The following is a 15908-nucleotide window of genomic DNA, read 5'->3' on the forward strand; positions in this document are numbered from 1 at the left end:
GACAGACGTACGATACTGTAAACGACCATTAAATACCCCAATATTTGTTTACCTTGTTGCTAAGCGAATCCGAAGGCGAATGTAAAATTTTGTAAACAATCAAAATGGTGGATAACTAAATTTCAAATCGTTTAAAAATGCATGGAATGCGTGTTATGTGGTGTTTTGTACTGGGATGTACACTGTTAATATCATATTCCAAGGCAGCATTACAAGCCGGTAGGTTACTCCCGATGATAATGTGGTCATTGATATTATACATGTACATAACTTTCATCTGTTCATGTAATATAATTATGGTATAAATATTTGATCAGTTTTGTTAACTTCACAAGGAAATCCTATATACTCCTGGGTTGAACTGTTCTAAAAATGTGTACTGTATCTTTATACTGAGTTTCCCTCCAAAAGTAATGTTCAGTGATATATGCCTTAAATTATCGATAGTAATAAAATATTAAAAGATTAAACATCTCTGATTTTATTCTGTGTATACGATGTAAGGTAAAAAATTCGCATTATCATCAGTGGTATTTTAATTATACAAATCATATCACGTTATTAAAGAAAAAATCACCGAATTACGAATTGAAAAAGCAAAGAATGAATCGGAAATTAATCGTAATTAAACTTTTTACATTATAGTTTGTCATTAATAAAACGATGTTAACTGCAAACAAAGTTCCTTGATGCATTACCTCTCTTTTGCCTAGTTTCACAAACACGATTTTGAAAATATTTTGTGAGGAGTATTTATATAGATCAGTGATCAAAACAAAAACAAAAATAAATAAACAAACAGACAAACAAACCACAAATACATGTAATTGAAATCCAAATGTAGCCCAAAATATATGTCTTTTCCTGGCATTTTTAAACGATTTTGATATTTAACATGTTTTCTTCGCATGTAAAATAACAGAATCGTTAAAAAGGCCAGGGAAACGTCAAATATTTCGGACTAATCCTTATGTAAAGTTAAACAATTCTTTTCTACAGTCATTAAAGATATTTATATATTCATGTATTTATAATTAAACACTTTTAGTAACACCCCATTTTTCTATTGTTAAGTGTATCTTCCATCGACATGCAGTTCCGCTCTATCATCTACATTCACCACCAGCATGCGGGTACAATCCAGTACCGCTCTCACCTACAGCAACAATGTTAATTGCGCCATCACGGTCACAGCGCCATCTGGCCATCAAGTGCTTGCTGTACCCAGGTAATTAAAAAAATTACTAAATTATTTTTTCGTGTTTGATTGTGTGTTTGCTTTTGTTGAAATTGTTTACTTTAGCGATCATCTTATTTAATAAAAAATGATTTCTATTTAATATCTTATAATTTTTTGGGAGGGGGGGGGTGTTGTGGGGAATACTGCATACAATAATAATATAGCGAAAATAACCGATCTTAATCAAAATCCATTTTAATGCAATGCGTTCACCATTCATCGCTCTCTGTAGGAGATTTGAATTGGAAGAACAACGAACCGGAGCATGCGTGGACTACGTCAATTTCTACGACGGTGCCTCCACTGGATCTCCAAAGATCAACCCCCAGTCCTACTGCGACAGGTCTGGTCCCCATAACGTCAGTTCCAGCTCCACGTCAATGACCTTAGAATTCGTCACCGACGGTAGCGCCCGCTACAGGGGCTTCGACATCATTTTTGCAGCCTTCACAAATGGTAAGACATTAATTATTTTCTTTTCAAATCACGAAGATGTAGATTTTTAATGATGTAACATACAATGTAACTGATATGTATTGGTAACATGACTATAAGGTATGAAAATATAAGTTAATAACTTAAGAGAGTTTTGTCTGTTTTTTTTTGGTGGTTTTTTTTGGTTTTTTTGTTTTTTGCAAAGGTTCATTTTGACAATTTTAGATTATTTATTCCATTGAACTCTCTACAACATCTCTCGTTGTTTTTCTTGTTGAGGATTATATATATATATATACTTGATAAGTTAATAGTAATATATCTTCTTTTTTTTTTGCACGTATAGCGCCATGTGCCACTGATTACTTCAGCTGTAGTAATGGATTGTGCATTGACAAATCTCTGCGATGTGACAGTTTTAATCAATGTGGGGACGAATCAGATGAAACTGCTTGTACAGGTATATAAAATTACAGATAATAGTTTTTCATATTTACATTACAATCACGTCAAAGCAAAAGTAGTCTTATTTTCTTTATTTGGTGATCAATAAAACCAATTTATAGCAAAACTCCATTTTCAAAATATCCTGTTCTGTTTGCGTATTTTTTTGCTGGTAAATTTAATTGATTGATTGATAAATTTAATTGATCGATTGATTGATTGATCGATGGATGGATTATTTTGTAGCGGAAGAACTTGGGATCGTTGACGACAACTCTGCTCTGATTTACGGTCTGGCATTCGGTCTCGGTTCCCTTGTTGTGATCGGAGTCATCATTGGAGTCTTAGTCTACAGGCACTACAAATGGAAACGATTTTTGAACGAACCCATACCCAAAGAACATTACACAAGTACTTTACGAAATTATCCCGTAACCAAGAAATATTACAAAAAAGGTTACCAATCTTACGCATACACAAACGTCGCTTCCGGGCCGCCTTCGCGCATGTCTAACGATTTTGAGACGGATGAGGATCTTGACATCGGATCACGACCCACGACGCCTTCTTCCTCCGCTTCCAAGAAAAATCACTTACAAGTTCCGGGAGCAAAATCAGGGAAAATAAATATGAATGTAAATGCAGGAGCTAGCAATTGTTAAATACATTTAGATTGAGTTATAACCCTCTTTTCCTTTTCTAATATAAAAGATATAATTGTTAGTGTCACGATTATACAGTTATTTAGCATCGTTACTTGTTCGATCATCATATTTTTATTGAAATGTGAGACATATTTTCAGTCACAATCTATTTAAGTATGAAGATTGCTAAATGATTATTAAATGTTTATTAAATGTATTCATTCTGTATATTCAAGGTGAATGTGTGGGTATCATTAGATACTAGAAATGCACGGCTATGTTCAGTTTTTAATCTGTACGTATATATTCTGACTATTTAAGGTACAAGATGATTAAATTTTCAATTAAATTTTAACATAGATAAAGCATGTACTATGTAATGATAACATTTTGTCACTGTACCATGTATTTCGCTGGCGAAAACAATGATGCAATAAAATTATATATAATGTACATGTATTTTGAGTTGCATTTTTCTTCTTTTTTTTCCCAAATCACATGTACAGGAATTATGATTTTCCTTATAATTCTTATCATTCAATCTAATTATTGTAAGAATATTTGTATATATAAAGGGAAAAAGTTTAAAACGCCAGGTGATTGCGTTTGAAATGCTTTAACACCTGCCTCACTTTTTACAGGTGCATTCTGTACAAAGTACAAAACACTACATTATCTGTGAGCGACAATATGAACTTGAACAATCCAATTCTAATGTCAAATGATTTGTTCCCGTAGGTAGATTGGTATATGTACGAATGAAGAGGAAACCACCTGTTGTCAGAAATGTAGACGATGTGTCGATAGCCTAATATTAAACTAAATTTGTTTGCGTCATTTGGCAACGCGCAGCTCAGTAAAATAGCTTGACTTTGCAATTACATGTATGTTTAATTAATCACGATATTTAAAAAATGCATTGAAGTAAAATTTAAAATGAAAGGAAAATACAATCAACAAAATATTTCAAAGTTTCCTAATAAAAATGTTTGATTCTCCATTTTAAGGGATGATAAAAACAAAACATTTCGATTTCCGTATATTGTTTCCTAGATAATATTAATAGACAAATAACTCCTTTGAAGTTGAAATATTTGTAGGAGTGATTATTTTTTTAAAGTTTCACTCAAGACATGCTAAAATCACATTCAATTCACTGAGATAAGTTTCTTTGATAGACCCCCCCCCCCCCCCCCAATAAAGATCTAATTTGTCTATGCTCTTTAATTCAAAATAAAAACAAATAATTTTGGATACCTAACATCAGTTTGAATGAATGATTGGCATTAAATACGGAAATGAATTATAAAATTCTGATGGAGGAAGAGCCATTCCTAAGTGATATAAGTACACCATAAGTACTCGCACGTTCCATGTTCCCACGGAAATACTTTCGGTAAATCAATCGACAGAGTTTAATTCACCTGTGCCTGGTCTGCAATGGATTTGTACAGAACAAAACTAACACACTTATCGAAAGTGGCTGAAACTTGTTAAATCAGATTCGAATATCGTTCGTCGACGGAGGTTAACAATTAAAACTAAATAATTTTCATTGGTTATAACTAGCTATTTGATCGGCAAGCTGAGTGGTACTTACATGTAATACTAGTAGATAAAATGATAAGGAAAGAAGTATAAAATTATGTGCATATGCAATACGATAAAAGTTTGGATAGTGCAAATATTATCCGAAATTTATGTTTTATCACATAAATTTAAAAAAAAATTATAAAATCGAATTTGTCATATAGATGGAGCCACAAAATATGATATCTGTTAGATTAAATCCATGAAAGTCAAGAACGCTTATAGATAATCATACAAATGTCAATAACGTTCAGATGAAACTATGCAAAAGCCAGGAAGACATTTTTTTTAAATTCAAAGTGATCCATAGATAACATATAATATTTATTTTTTATAAAAGTCAAAACAGAAACGGACGATTTTTATTATAGATACAACAAGGCAATGAAGCTATATGATAACTGTTATCATATGTAAGGTCAAGCGAGGACGATATATTAGAATATAATACACATGTTGGTCACTTAAATCAGCTATGTTTAGGTGACGGATACTTTATAATGTCTCATCGATGCTCTCTAAGATGACACCCATCACCAGTTAACATTTTCACCCAATCATTGACGAAGTTGATGTTGCCTGCAGACACGCCCATTTTTTGGTTCTCTGGGTTGGTTTCATTACTTCCTGTTCCGGGATCTGTGCTGGAGCCGCCCTGTTCCCCGCTTCCTTGGTCCTGTTCCTCTGTTGACGTTTGTAAAGGACAAACCGTGGCCTGTCTCAATCTAACCTTACCCCCTACAACAGAAAATACTGCTATATTATTGAATTGAATTTTACAATTTTAACATCGTTAACCAAATATTGTCCAAAATTTGTAAGCTTTGGACAATAAAACAGTTTGATTTAATAAATTCTTTGACAATCTTAACATCGATATCATTAACAAATTTGGTTTAAAATAATTAACGATGTAATAATATGTATTTCACGTCTAACAACTATTTGAATAAAATAAATTAGATGCAATCAGTTCAGAACGTGGGACTGTGTTTAAAAAATTCAAATACTTCAACTTAGAACCAGCATATACCGACTCTAAATCAATATTGTTGGAATTGAATCAACAGCTGTATTGTTATTCACGGAAGCTTTTGTAAATATTTTTTTTTCAAATTGCATACCATTACCAAACATTCTCTGGTTAGATTATACACCTGATTGTACCTTGCTTTTCCGGCACGGAAGTCCTTGGAAAGCATGGCAAAATACGTCCTGCATCCTTCCCAGACTTACCAGAGTGGGAACTTCCTCCTGGATGTTGTGAATGAATATTAGAAATGCTAATTACGATAGCTAAATTTTGGGAGATTTTTACATGAATATCAATGAAAGCCAAATTTTTCTATTTACCGATGAGCATACTGTTCTCCTTTACAGAAGAGTTCTGAGATTCCATCTCCTGCACCTGAAGGGCTCTAAAGGCTGCAGGCCCCGTAGGACTCTGTTCATATTCACCTTAAACATTATACAGAATGTATATATGATCAATAAAGAGTCTTATCAAACAACAACAATTAATAACAGTTTCACCCAAATAAGTTAAATATATGGTGGATTTATGTCTTTTATCAACATGATGAGATATGGATAGGTAGTTTTAATACTATCGCAATTATACTGGATGTGGAAAAGAGGAAAATTACACATCCTATCTTCACAACAAATTATCCCAGTAAACGTGTTCTTATGACAAATAGTGCTTATTTTAATGCCAGTATTATTGTGAATTTCAAGTGCACGGATTTTCACCTATACAGCAGGTGCTGCAACTGCAACATCTGACGCACATTACAGAGCACGGAATGCACGCCCCACATGCTCTCACGCAGGGATGGTTGCGCAGTCGACCGAGTCGCCATATCAGGTAGCCAGGCCTCCAGAAACACCAGAAAAAGAAGGCGAGGGCAGCCGCCAGCCCTATAACAACTATCAGGGGAGTGAAGTCGGGCTCAGGAGGGGGAGTAGTGGGGAGGGGCTCGGTAGTTGTTGTTTGAACTATCTCTGTAAAGAAAGACATGTACTCATTATTTTCATATATGAATTCACAAATTGTATTTCATAAATTTCTCGCCAAAACTAATATTTACCAAAAAATCCCAATATAATGTTATCACAATCTTTATATATCTGTTTATCTGTAAAATGCCCATATAAATGGATAATTGCAAATGGATAAATGGATACTGCACATCGGTCAATTTTAGTTTAATAAAAAATCTTTATGTACATGTATTCTTTCATTTCTGTACAATTTCCTTAGGCTATATACAAACGTAAAAGTCGTACATTTATTACTCTTCTCGTATAGAAATGTTTAATCATCGATGGTTGATTGAAAACAAATGAATACATGTATAAAAGTGCATGTATATATATACTGAAGCAGTTTCCCGGGGGCCATCTACTGGTATCTGAGTTATCCCTTGGATAAGACTCTGATTGACAGTTCCGGGAAAACCAGAAATCACAACGTAAGGAGTCGTCCAGACACCGCTTGCTGTTATTGCACATCATGACCACCCCTTCCTTGGTATCCGCACACCCTGCACAAAGATTTCAGATCACTAAAATTACTTCAACATATACAGTGGCATGGAATCTCATTAAATTTTAATGCGGCTTTTTGGTTGACTCTAATATGTGTTTGTCATTAAATTTTACTAATTTTAAATTTGAAGTTAAATTTTTTTTTAAATAACAAGCGTCATTTTCGATAAAAAGTAAAAACATTTATAACATTTGTCATGTAATAATTTTAAACTTAAGATTGAAAATTAATAAGGGACAATAACTTACCAAAGTCAAATGAGGTAATATCAAGTCGGAAAAAGATTTCAGAATACAGGAATTTAGAGGGATCATCCGGATCCGGGGATGACGGGGATCGATAGTCCACGTAGAAAAACAAGGTCGCATACTCCCCCTCCCATTCAATGTGTGTGGGTAAGGCATTTAATCCACAGAATGTTTCTTTCTCGGCAACATTAGTTCCCTTGCCTTTGTATAAAGTAACATACGCTTTCCCACACGTCTCTGGATCTTTCGCAATATTGTCGACTTCCGGTGCTTTAAATATGAAATTTCGCCAATAGACAGACATGTATCGTTTTGCGCCGGAAGACGGCATTCCTCGAATTGTAACTGTGCATTTGAATTCTTTTCCAATAAGATTTGGTGGGGCAAATTTTCCATCCGTGGCTATAATACCGTCCTTGTCGAATTCAAGATAGGTCCCGAAGTCTGGACCTATTTCCTGTCCACAAATCTCAGTCACAAAATCTTTAAATAAATCATAATGTAAAGCTGAACTGTAATTACAACGTCACAACCGAAATAAATAAAATAACTATAGATATGATTTGAAAAAAAAAATGAATTATAGAGTGAAATTACTTACACCGGATATTTCCACATCGAACGAACCCAATTAATAGTGTGTCGAAAACCACAAGCAATGCAGCGCGCAACTCGAATCTCATTTTATAATTAAAAAAACCAAGTTTTCATAGAATGTGAATTTAGCAGACCCTAACACTTGGAGAGTTTCTTAATTCAAACATAGAGGTCCCCGGTTTAAATCTTACTCTCATTATATGTGCACAGGTTACATACAGTAGACACGTATACGTTTGAAAGAAGTGTTCCAAGGTTTTCGTTGCTGCCATGGAGAGGATTAGAATAAATCAACAAAAATGGGTCGATAAAATCCTTTTATTTGCGGTTTATATTGATAATACGCGATTTACAATTTAATTTTTTTTTTTTTGCATTAAGTTATTTACGAACTCCAAAAGTTTAAACCCTCGCTTTGGATAGTTTTATGTGTCACATGAAATGCCCTCTTTGCTACAAACAATAAAATGCTAATGATGGATGTAACTGAGGCTGCCACCGTAGAGATAAAATATTTTAGCACAATGGCTTTAATATTTACCCTAATCCTCTACGTATTGGTTTAACATCTGAAATAGGGAATAAATGCACATGTACTTAGTCTAAAAGTCGGCGCTTTCTCTTATTGCCAAGGCACATGTATCTGCCGATTCTGGAATTTTAAGATGCATGCATTTTTTTTCTCAATAGCACGAACAGACAACCCAAATGGCTACTAATTAAAGTAAATTTGTGCTGCCAATATGATGCTAGAACAATGAAGTTTTCTTGAAAAAAAACCTGATACCCTTCATGATATTAACTTTATTTCGAATTGTCAATATGTAGTAGTTTGTCTCGTTATATATATGAAACATATGATATATTTGGAGGCCATTCCTATATCAAGACCGTGTAAAATGTTGACTTTTCGGTCACCTTTTTGTCCGCAATTTCAAAATGTCAAACATTCAATTCACAGAAGTCTTCCTTAATTTCTATTTAAGATTCAACCATTGTCAACACTTGCTCTTTTTATAAATTCAATAAAACTCATTTTGCATTCGTTTCGTTGATTTTTAAACTCTCATAGTTACATTGTAAAACTAATTCCTCTGAATTTAACATAAATGGTTTAAAAGCCCAAAGGGGGGTGGGAATGGGGTAGTAGGTAAAGGGATTTGGAGTGATTTGTGTCTTTATACTTTGCACATATCCAGTTTTCTCTTAATTTTGATCATTCTCTGTAAAAACAATACAATTTTTATCTCATAGCACCTGTTTCAGGTTTTACCTGTGTGTGAGTACTTGAGAAGTCCATTATCTACGACGAGACTCCTTGATCACCGTTCGTTTCAACTTTTCATTTATCTGAACAAAAATGTTTCTTGCCAAATTTCTACTGGAATTAGCAGCTGTGTATGTAAGCTTAAGCTCTTGTATGGCACATAACGATAACACAGGTACGTCTTTTTGTACACAAACATAATATTGTTTTATTCACATTGAATTTTCTCTACATCAAATAATTCATAATGTTACAGTTTACTTGGAGAACTATTGCGATAAGAAAATAAAGATAAGAACAGTACAAAACATAGCCCTGTCCGAGGACGTATTTTACCCCAGTGGATGGAGATGTCAAACCACGGTGGAAGCGCCCCCTGGTCACGTCATCTGGTTCAACTTTCATTATTTCGAAGTAGGAAGACCGTCAGTGATATACTGCACCGATGTACTGAGGATTTATGATGGTAAAACTACCCATTATTTCGATTTTTGATTTGCTTTTATTTACAACAAGCGAAATAAGAGCCGTTGGAAGTTGGTACCAAATAAATTGGCTCAAAAAGTAAAGTTTTGATACCAGTTTTTGATTATATGTCATTGTAGTCCATGACATATGACATCATAGAACTACAACTCAACATGACTCAAAGAGTAGATTTTGATACCAGTTTTTGCTTATATGTCATTGTATTCTATGACATATGACGCCATAGAAATACAACACAACACAATACTACAGAATTATAACACAGAACTACAATACCACACAAACTAGACATACATTGTACTATTATAGCGAGCGCAGCGCCGGTTAGCGAAGCAAGCTCTAAGAACCAGTGTGCGCGGGAAAAAGAACGAGCTAAACCTACAGTTCATCAAACAAATTTTTTTGTCTACGTTCCATAATGCTCTCTAATGTTTACACCCGTGGTGCTATGCCAAAAATGGCCGACTTTTAACTCGTAATTTACGGTGACTTAAAGTTTGAAGACACGTTTTGAGTACCGCATATGCTTTGGCGAGACTCAAAAGATTTGTTACATGCTTCCATACCTTCGTATTGAGTCGAGAAACGTAAACAAAGACGAACAAAGTCATGGATGACGTCACAGTGCACTCGCGCTATATTTCCCGTGATAAATTTAGAGGTGGATCAAACATCTGTAATGAGTGTACTGGCTATTTCAGTATAGTCTGCGATACCTGCCTCATTAACATATGATTTGTTTTTAATCTTTTTTTAATATAGAGATTTTATATATATTTACTAGCAAGAGCCATACTTTACTGTCATATCGATCCATTTTTAAAGTAATTGTGCATGCATGTACCGTGCAGTAGGCAGGTAAGTATATGAGTAGGGAGGAAATAAACAATAGGACATTTTGAACTATAATAAATAAAAAGGAATAAAATGAAAAAATAAACAGGTAAAAAAATTATGTAGATGTTGCATATAGTCATACCATTTAATTTAAAAGTGAGAAATTACACACCTACAAACAGGTACCCTCTCTCTCTCTCTCTCTCTCTCTCTCTCTCTCTCTCTCTCTCTCTCTCTCTCTCTCTCTGGGTAGGGGGTTGCGCTGTATGTATCATAACCATTAAAATTAGTACATTTGGCATACTCATTGTAGATCAATACTCTCTCAAAACATTTTTTACGTTCGTTGATACCTAAATAAAACTATAAGTTGACAATGATGCAAGGTACAGTATGTGTAATTCTTGCTGCGCTCGCCAGAACGGTAGCACCGTAAAACATATCAATAGCTATAGTATCCATTCTATATGATCTACTATAATATCATCATTAACATGGAAATTATTATACCGTTGCATGCCTAACATTTCCCAAAAATTCTTTTCGTTGTATGGGGATTGGGTATGACAAACGACCCCTTCTTAATTTAAATTAATGAGATTCTAGAATAAAACACTGTATATTTTTTTAAGGAGATACTACAGATACTGAGATATCTCCCAACAAGGGTTTGTGTGGACGAATTCTTCCTCGGCCAATAGCTACAAGTGGCAACATTGCGACGTTCAAGTTCAAAAGTATGGTAGTCAGTACCAGTACTGGATTTAAGTTGACCGCCACGGTCCAGAGAAGTAAGGCTTATATTATCATTTATCAGAGTTGAACAGAAAACGAAGAGAGAAAAGCTAATTATAGTTGGATTTCAACCAAGAGATATGATTTAAATTTTGAGTTTTAATAATTTTACAGAACCAGATTCCAAAATTTGTTCAGAAAACGAGTTTCAATGTCTTGATGATATCTGCATTGACAAAAAGCTAAAATGCGACCAGGAAGTCAACTGTCAAGATAATTCGGACGAGTCTGCGCAATATGCTGGTTGTGAAGGTCAGCATGCATAGATGTTCATTTTGACTCTAATAAAAAAAATTATTTTAATAGACGAACTCATGAAATCCAACACGTGTAGCTAATATCAGAAAGAGTAAATTTCAAGTTTTTATTTTCAGGAATACTCGCCAAATGGACGGATCTAAGTACTTCTGCTAGAGTTGGAATCATTGTGGGAACAGTTGTTGGGATGGGCTTAATTCTATGTTTATGTGTAACAGCTTGTATTTATTTCTCCCCACAAAAACGATATAAAAGACTAAAAGATTAAATTCAACAAATTTCAATTGTATTTATGTTCATCATTTATTACGGGTTGAACATATTGTTTTTATAACAAATATCATCAAATTATTATTTTAAAGAATCACCAATTTAAAAAAATCACGGGAAATCATACATTTCACACTAAATGTTCAAAAGCGTCAGTTTATCGCCGGTGGTATAAATTTAATTAATATATTCTCCCTCACTACGTTTTTGTCTGAATATAAAACAACAATTATTGCATAGGTAAGCTACCCGGTAGCGTTTATTTTATTTTACTTATATACTAACATCCATCTGTCAGCCCAAAATCACCGCATTCCATTTCATCTTCCATTTTACCTTACTTAAATCACAACTAGAGAGCAGAGTTAGAGTGCCACGTCACAGCATGTTCCTACTATTTACATTACCTGATCACGTGACCCGAAGCCTATTCGAGTGCGTATGAAAACCCATCATGCACATTGTTTTTAAATAAGAAAAAAAGTGTTTTTTTGAACGACTGTATCAGTACGCCCTGAGTGAATACGATTTTGTGTTAAATAAACTTTGAATCGTAGCTTAACTGATTCTATGTTCCATATGTCCATAATAATTTGCTATTAATAGTAAAGATAAGTTACAATTAAAATCTTCCTATTTACTTATCAACATTTGATGTCAGAGTAACACTCCAATACGGTTTATAGACGATCGAAGCTTTGTTAATGCGAACACTCCCGGCCAGTTTTCAGTTATTCAGTTGCTTCAATCAGATCAGTAACATACACGTTTAGTGGCTGTCCTTCATCACTATGATGTGTATAACGCTGTGCAAACTCATATATATATTGTCATCATCTGTAAAGACTGGCTGTCGTGATGTGTTAGGTACCCGACCAGATTCATTGTTCACTCTTAGTACCAACGTACTGTAGCAAGTATCCTCGTAACTACATTCACCATACAGAGGCTCTGCTGGCTCTTCACGTGCACTTGGATTTTCCCGAAGCCTTGATATATCTTCTAAATCGTACACCATATTATGATGAACGCGGCATTCTGTAAAAATTTGAAAAATATTTTTTAGGAACTTTTACCTTTATTTAATTTTTGTTTGTTGTTGATTGATATATGGTTGCATTGTAATTCATATATTGTGTCTGAATGCAAGAGAAGAATACAACCTTGTTTTTTTCTCATCAAGTGCAATCTACAAAATGAGAAATAAAATTAAACATGAGCCATATACTAGTATCATGTACATTGATGTTTGTAATACCAAACACAGAAAGAATATACTTCTGCATTAAAATAAAATACCTGTATAACAGTGTTATTCCGAATGCACTACACACAGCAGTGACACCTGCTACTCCGATCAGAAATGAAATCTTGAAATTTGTGTCTTTGTTTGGTGTACCTGTTGTAACGGAATGTAGCTTGGTTACCCGACCTTCACCTAACCGAATTTCTATTATAAGAAAGGATCAAATAAAAAAACAGTTTAGCTGGACTTCATTAACATTTGAAGTTTTAATGTAAGAAAATTTTTGAAAATTTATTTTTGGATACAGACGTTATTTATTTAGGCAAATGCTATAATAGGACAGTGATTGAAACCATTGTTCAGTAGACTTGAGCTCTCACTGAAAAAAAAATGCATTAAAAAGACGAGCGCAATACGAATTATCAACATGATATAAAATAAAAGTTACTCAGATTTCGGTTATCTACCGTATATCCGGGTGTTTTATTTTCGTGTCACAAAATTTGCGAAAATGGGGAAACGTGTAGAGTTTTTTAATTTGCATCAGTCATAATTGCTTTTTCAAAGGTTTGTTGAAAAAAAAGAATAAAGAATATAATTTTTACGTATTCAATAATTTGCGAAAATAGATCATCGCAAAAATTACCAGATATACGATATTGTAATTTCTTAAAAATATATTTTAACATACAAATTAGTAAAAAGAAAAATGTAGTAAATGTTAGCTAGTACATGTACATAAATGAAAATTAGTCCCCCCCCCCAAAAAAAAAAAAAAAAAAACACCCCCCCCCCAAAAAAAACCCCAGGAGAATCAATTTCCTATCTTTGATTTGTTTAGGTGACAATATAAAACCGATTTTCTTCAGAAAAAGAAATATTGAAAGTTTCCTGGGAAATACACATTAATTCAGGTAATAAATATTTCGATAACGACTAAAAAGGAAGAAAGCAGTAGATAAGACCTGTGCTTGTGGATAACTCATCTGTTGTAGTAGGACATTCCTCTGCATATGATGAAGATGTGACGTTCTCCATTAAGACACTGGTTCCATTGTTCGTCATATTTGAATAATTCAAGTCCAGTCTTTGCAAACATCCACACACATGATGACAGATTTGTGTTTCATTACAGCTGCATTTTGTCAAGCATTTGCTTCCAAAATAATCTTTTGAACATTTTTCAGCACAGTTATATCCAAAAAAGCCGGGACTGCATTCTGTAAACATTTAACAGATGAAAAGATTTATAGTAAATCTGTAAGATAATTTGTCTTAGTGGCTTTCATTTTGATCGTGTAGTTATGTAATTGTTTTTTGTTGTTTAGGGTGATCATGATTATATTGATACGTTCGTATGATAAATCCTTCTGTATTACTATTTTATTAAATTAATGCATTATTTTGTTGTTATATTACGTACTATATATATATATATATATATATATATATATATATATATATATATATATATATATATATATATATATAAAACCTCTAAAGGACACCAATAAAATTTTGTCGAAATCCACATTTTGTTTATCTAAACATTACATTATATAGAGGAATGTAAACATACGATTTCAAGGTATCATTTATCTGATACATGTACCTACCTACACACATATCATTCTTTTCTTCAAAGCCTGAACAGCATTCAATCTTTGTTACAAGTTTTCCACTTTTAGACAAAGAAATTATAGGGAAAAATGAGCAACACATTCAGGATAAATGTAAATGCTACTAGATCTGATTAGAAGATTGCCCTAGGAATATTTCTCTAACTACACTTCTGCAAATTAACAACTAAAATGTTTTAATCTGTCATGTAAAGTTTCCATGCAAGGAGAAATTTTTTTCTAGTGGATTATAGTATTAAAGGAAATAATGTGTTGAACTAGTATTGTAAAAGCATTTACACATACAAATGACTATTTGGAATGCTACATAATCTTAGTTTAGCCTTTTAAGCAATGTTCTATTATATAATCGACTAACATGAATTATTTACTATCTGCCATTAATTTTTGTACTGTTTAAACATAATGCAATTAGATCTAAGAATAGAAGTTGCGGTATCATGATAGTATTAATAATATTGATAATATTCATTATCATGATTACCATCACCATTATCATCATCATCATCTGCATAACTTAAAATCAGCAAACAATTGATCATGAACTAGTACAGTTTTTAAATTTTGAAAAAGGAAAGTCATCTTAATTGACAAAACCTAGAATTCTCACAATTAATATTTTAGAAATAAAAGCTTTACCTGTCCAGCACCTTCTTTCGACAGATATTTCTGCCTTTTAGAGTGGAAGTATGTGAGACGGCAACATACATTAACAAACAAAAGATTACAACATCCATGCGGATGAGAATACCACACAAACAATACCAAAATTATTTTGACAGTATTGATAACGTTTTATATGCATTTTACATATGTATTAACTTCCTAATTCCAATTAATAGCCCTTTTTACAGTTTTGAATATTGAAACAGGAAATGTAGTTTCATATTCTAATATTCATGAAACGTACACATGTCTTTACAATATTCCAATTGATCTTTTAAGTTAAGATTACGCGTTGTTTAGAGGAAACTGTCATTTTTTCCATATGTGCTCTCAATGCAGTTTAAATTCTGATCTATTACTAATTATACTCGCTATGTCAACGTCAAAAATATGTTTAAACACCAATGGGCAATGTCTTCATAGTTTACAAACATTAACAGAATTGATGAGCTGTAAGCTATATAATACCAAACAAAACCCCCAGATTTTGAAATACTTTCTTTCGATCGATGTTCAAAGTGACCGTTACCTGTTAAGGCAATCCCAAAGGCAAGGCTTTTTACTAACTCAATAAAAGCAACTGATCTGCCTATTTATATGAAATAATCAAAATCATGTACATAAAAAGGAAGCCAATAACACATCTTTCATCAATTTCACTGTATATTTGGAGCAATCTCGATCTCAATAG

The 15908-nt window shown here is 33.3% G+C and overlaps 4 protein-coding genes across 4 annotated transcripts; 2 read left to right on the plus strand and 2 right to left on the minus strand.

Annotated features, from left to right (window-relative positions):
• Window positions 1-62: 62 nt before the first annotated feature.
• Window positions 63-3216, plus strand: LOC105329673 (neuropilin and tolloid-like protein 1). The gene is made up of 5 exons (XM_011431015.4): window positions 63-219; window positions 1075-1228; window positions 1473-1696; window positions 2022-2135; window positions 2366-3216. The coding sequence occupies exons 1-5, from the start codon at window positions 138-140 to the stop codon at window positions 2779-2781; spliced, it is 990 nt and encodes a 329-aa protein (XP_011429317.2). The 5' UTR covers window positions 63-137; the 3' UTR covers window positions 2782-3216.
• A 1439-nt stretch (window positions 3217-4655) lies between these two features.
• Window positions 4656-8175, minus strand: LOC117693178 (uncharacterized). Its single transcript, XM_066078819.1, has 7 exons — window positions 7754-8175; window positions 7153-7635; window positions 6735-6899; window positions 6106-6357; window positions 5707-5811; window positions 5521-5607; window positions 4656-5091 (listed from the first exon to the last, which is right to left on the minus strand). Exons 1-7 carry the CDS (start codon window positions 7833-7835, stop codon window positions 4859-4861), a joined length of 1407 nt encoding a protein of 468 aa, XP_065934891.1. The 5' UTR covers window positions 7836-8175; the 3' UTR covers window positions 4656-4858.
• Window positions 8176-9036: 861 nt separating this feature from the next.
• On the plus strand, window positions 9037-11681 carry LOC105329669 (low-density lipoprotein receptor-related protein 12). The gene is made up of 5 exons (XM_066078820.1): window positions 9037-9191; window positions 9273-9482; window positions 10975-11133; window positions 11252-11389; window positions 11512-11681. The coding sequence occupies exons 1-5, from the start codon at window positions 9110-9112 to the stop codon at window positions 11661-11663; spliced, it is 741 nt and encodes a 246-aa protein (XP_065934892.1). The 5' UTR covers window positions 9037-9109; the 3' UTR covers window positions 11664-11681.
• Window positions 11682-11955: 274 nt separating this feature from the next.
• Window positions 11956-14587, minus strand: LOC117692621 (uncharacterized). Its single transcript, XM_066078821.1, has 5 exons — window positions 14528-14587; window positions 13877-14131; window positions 12965-13115; window positions 12829-12854; window positions 11956-12703 (listed from the first exon to the last, which is right to left on the minus strand). Exons 1-5 carry the CDS (start codon window positions 14535-14537, stop codon window positions 12435-12437), a joined length of 711 nt encoding a protein of 236 aa, XP_065934893.1. The 5' UTR covers window positions 14538-14587; the 3' UTR covers window positions 11956-12434.
• Between the last annotated feature and the right edge of the window lie 1321 nt (window positions 14588-15908).

The sequence above is a fragment of the Magallana gigas genome, chromosome 3, assembly GCF_963853765.1.
Source record: "Magallana gigas chromosome 3, xbMagGiga1.1, whole genome shotgun sequence".
NCBI lineage: Eukaryota > Metazoa > Mollusca > Bivalvia > Ostreida > Ostreidae > Magallana > Magallana gigas.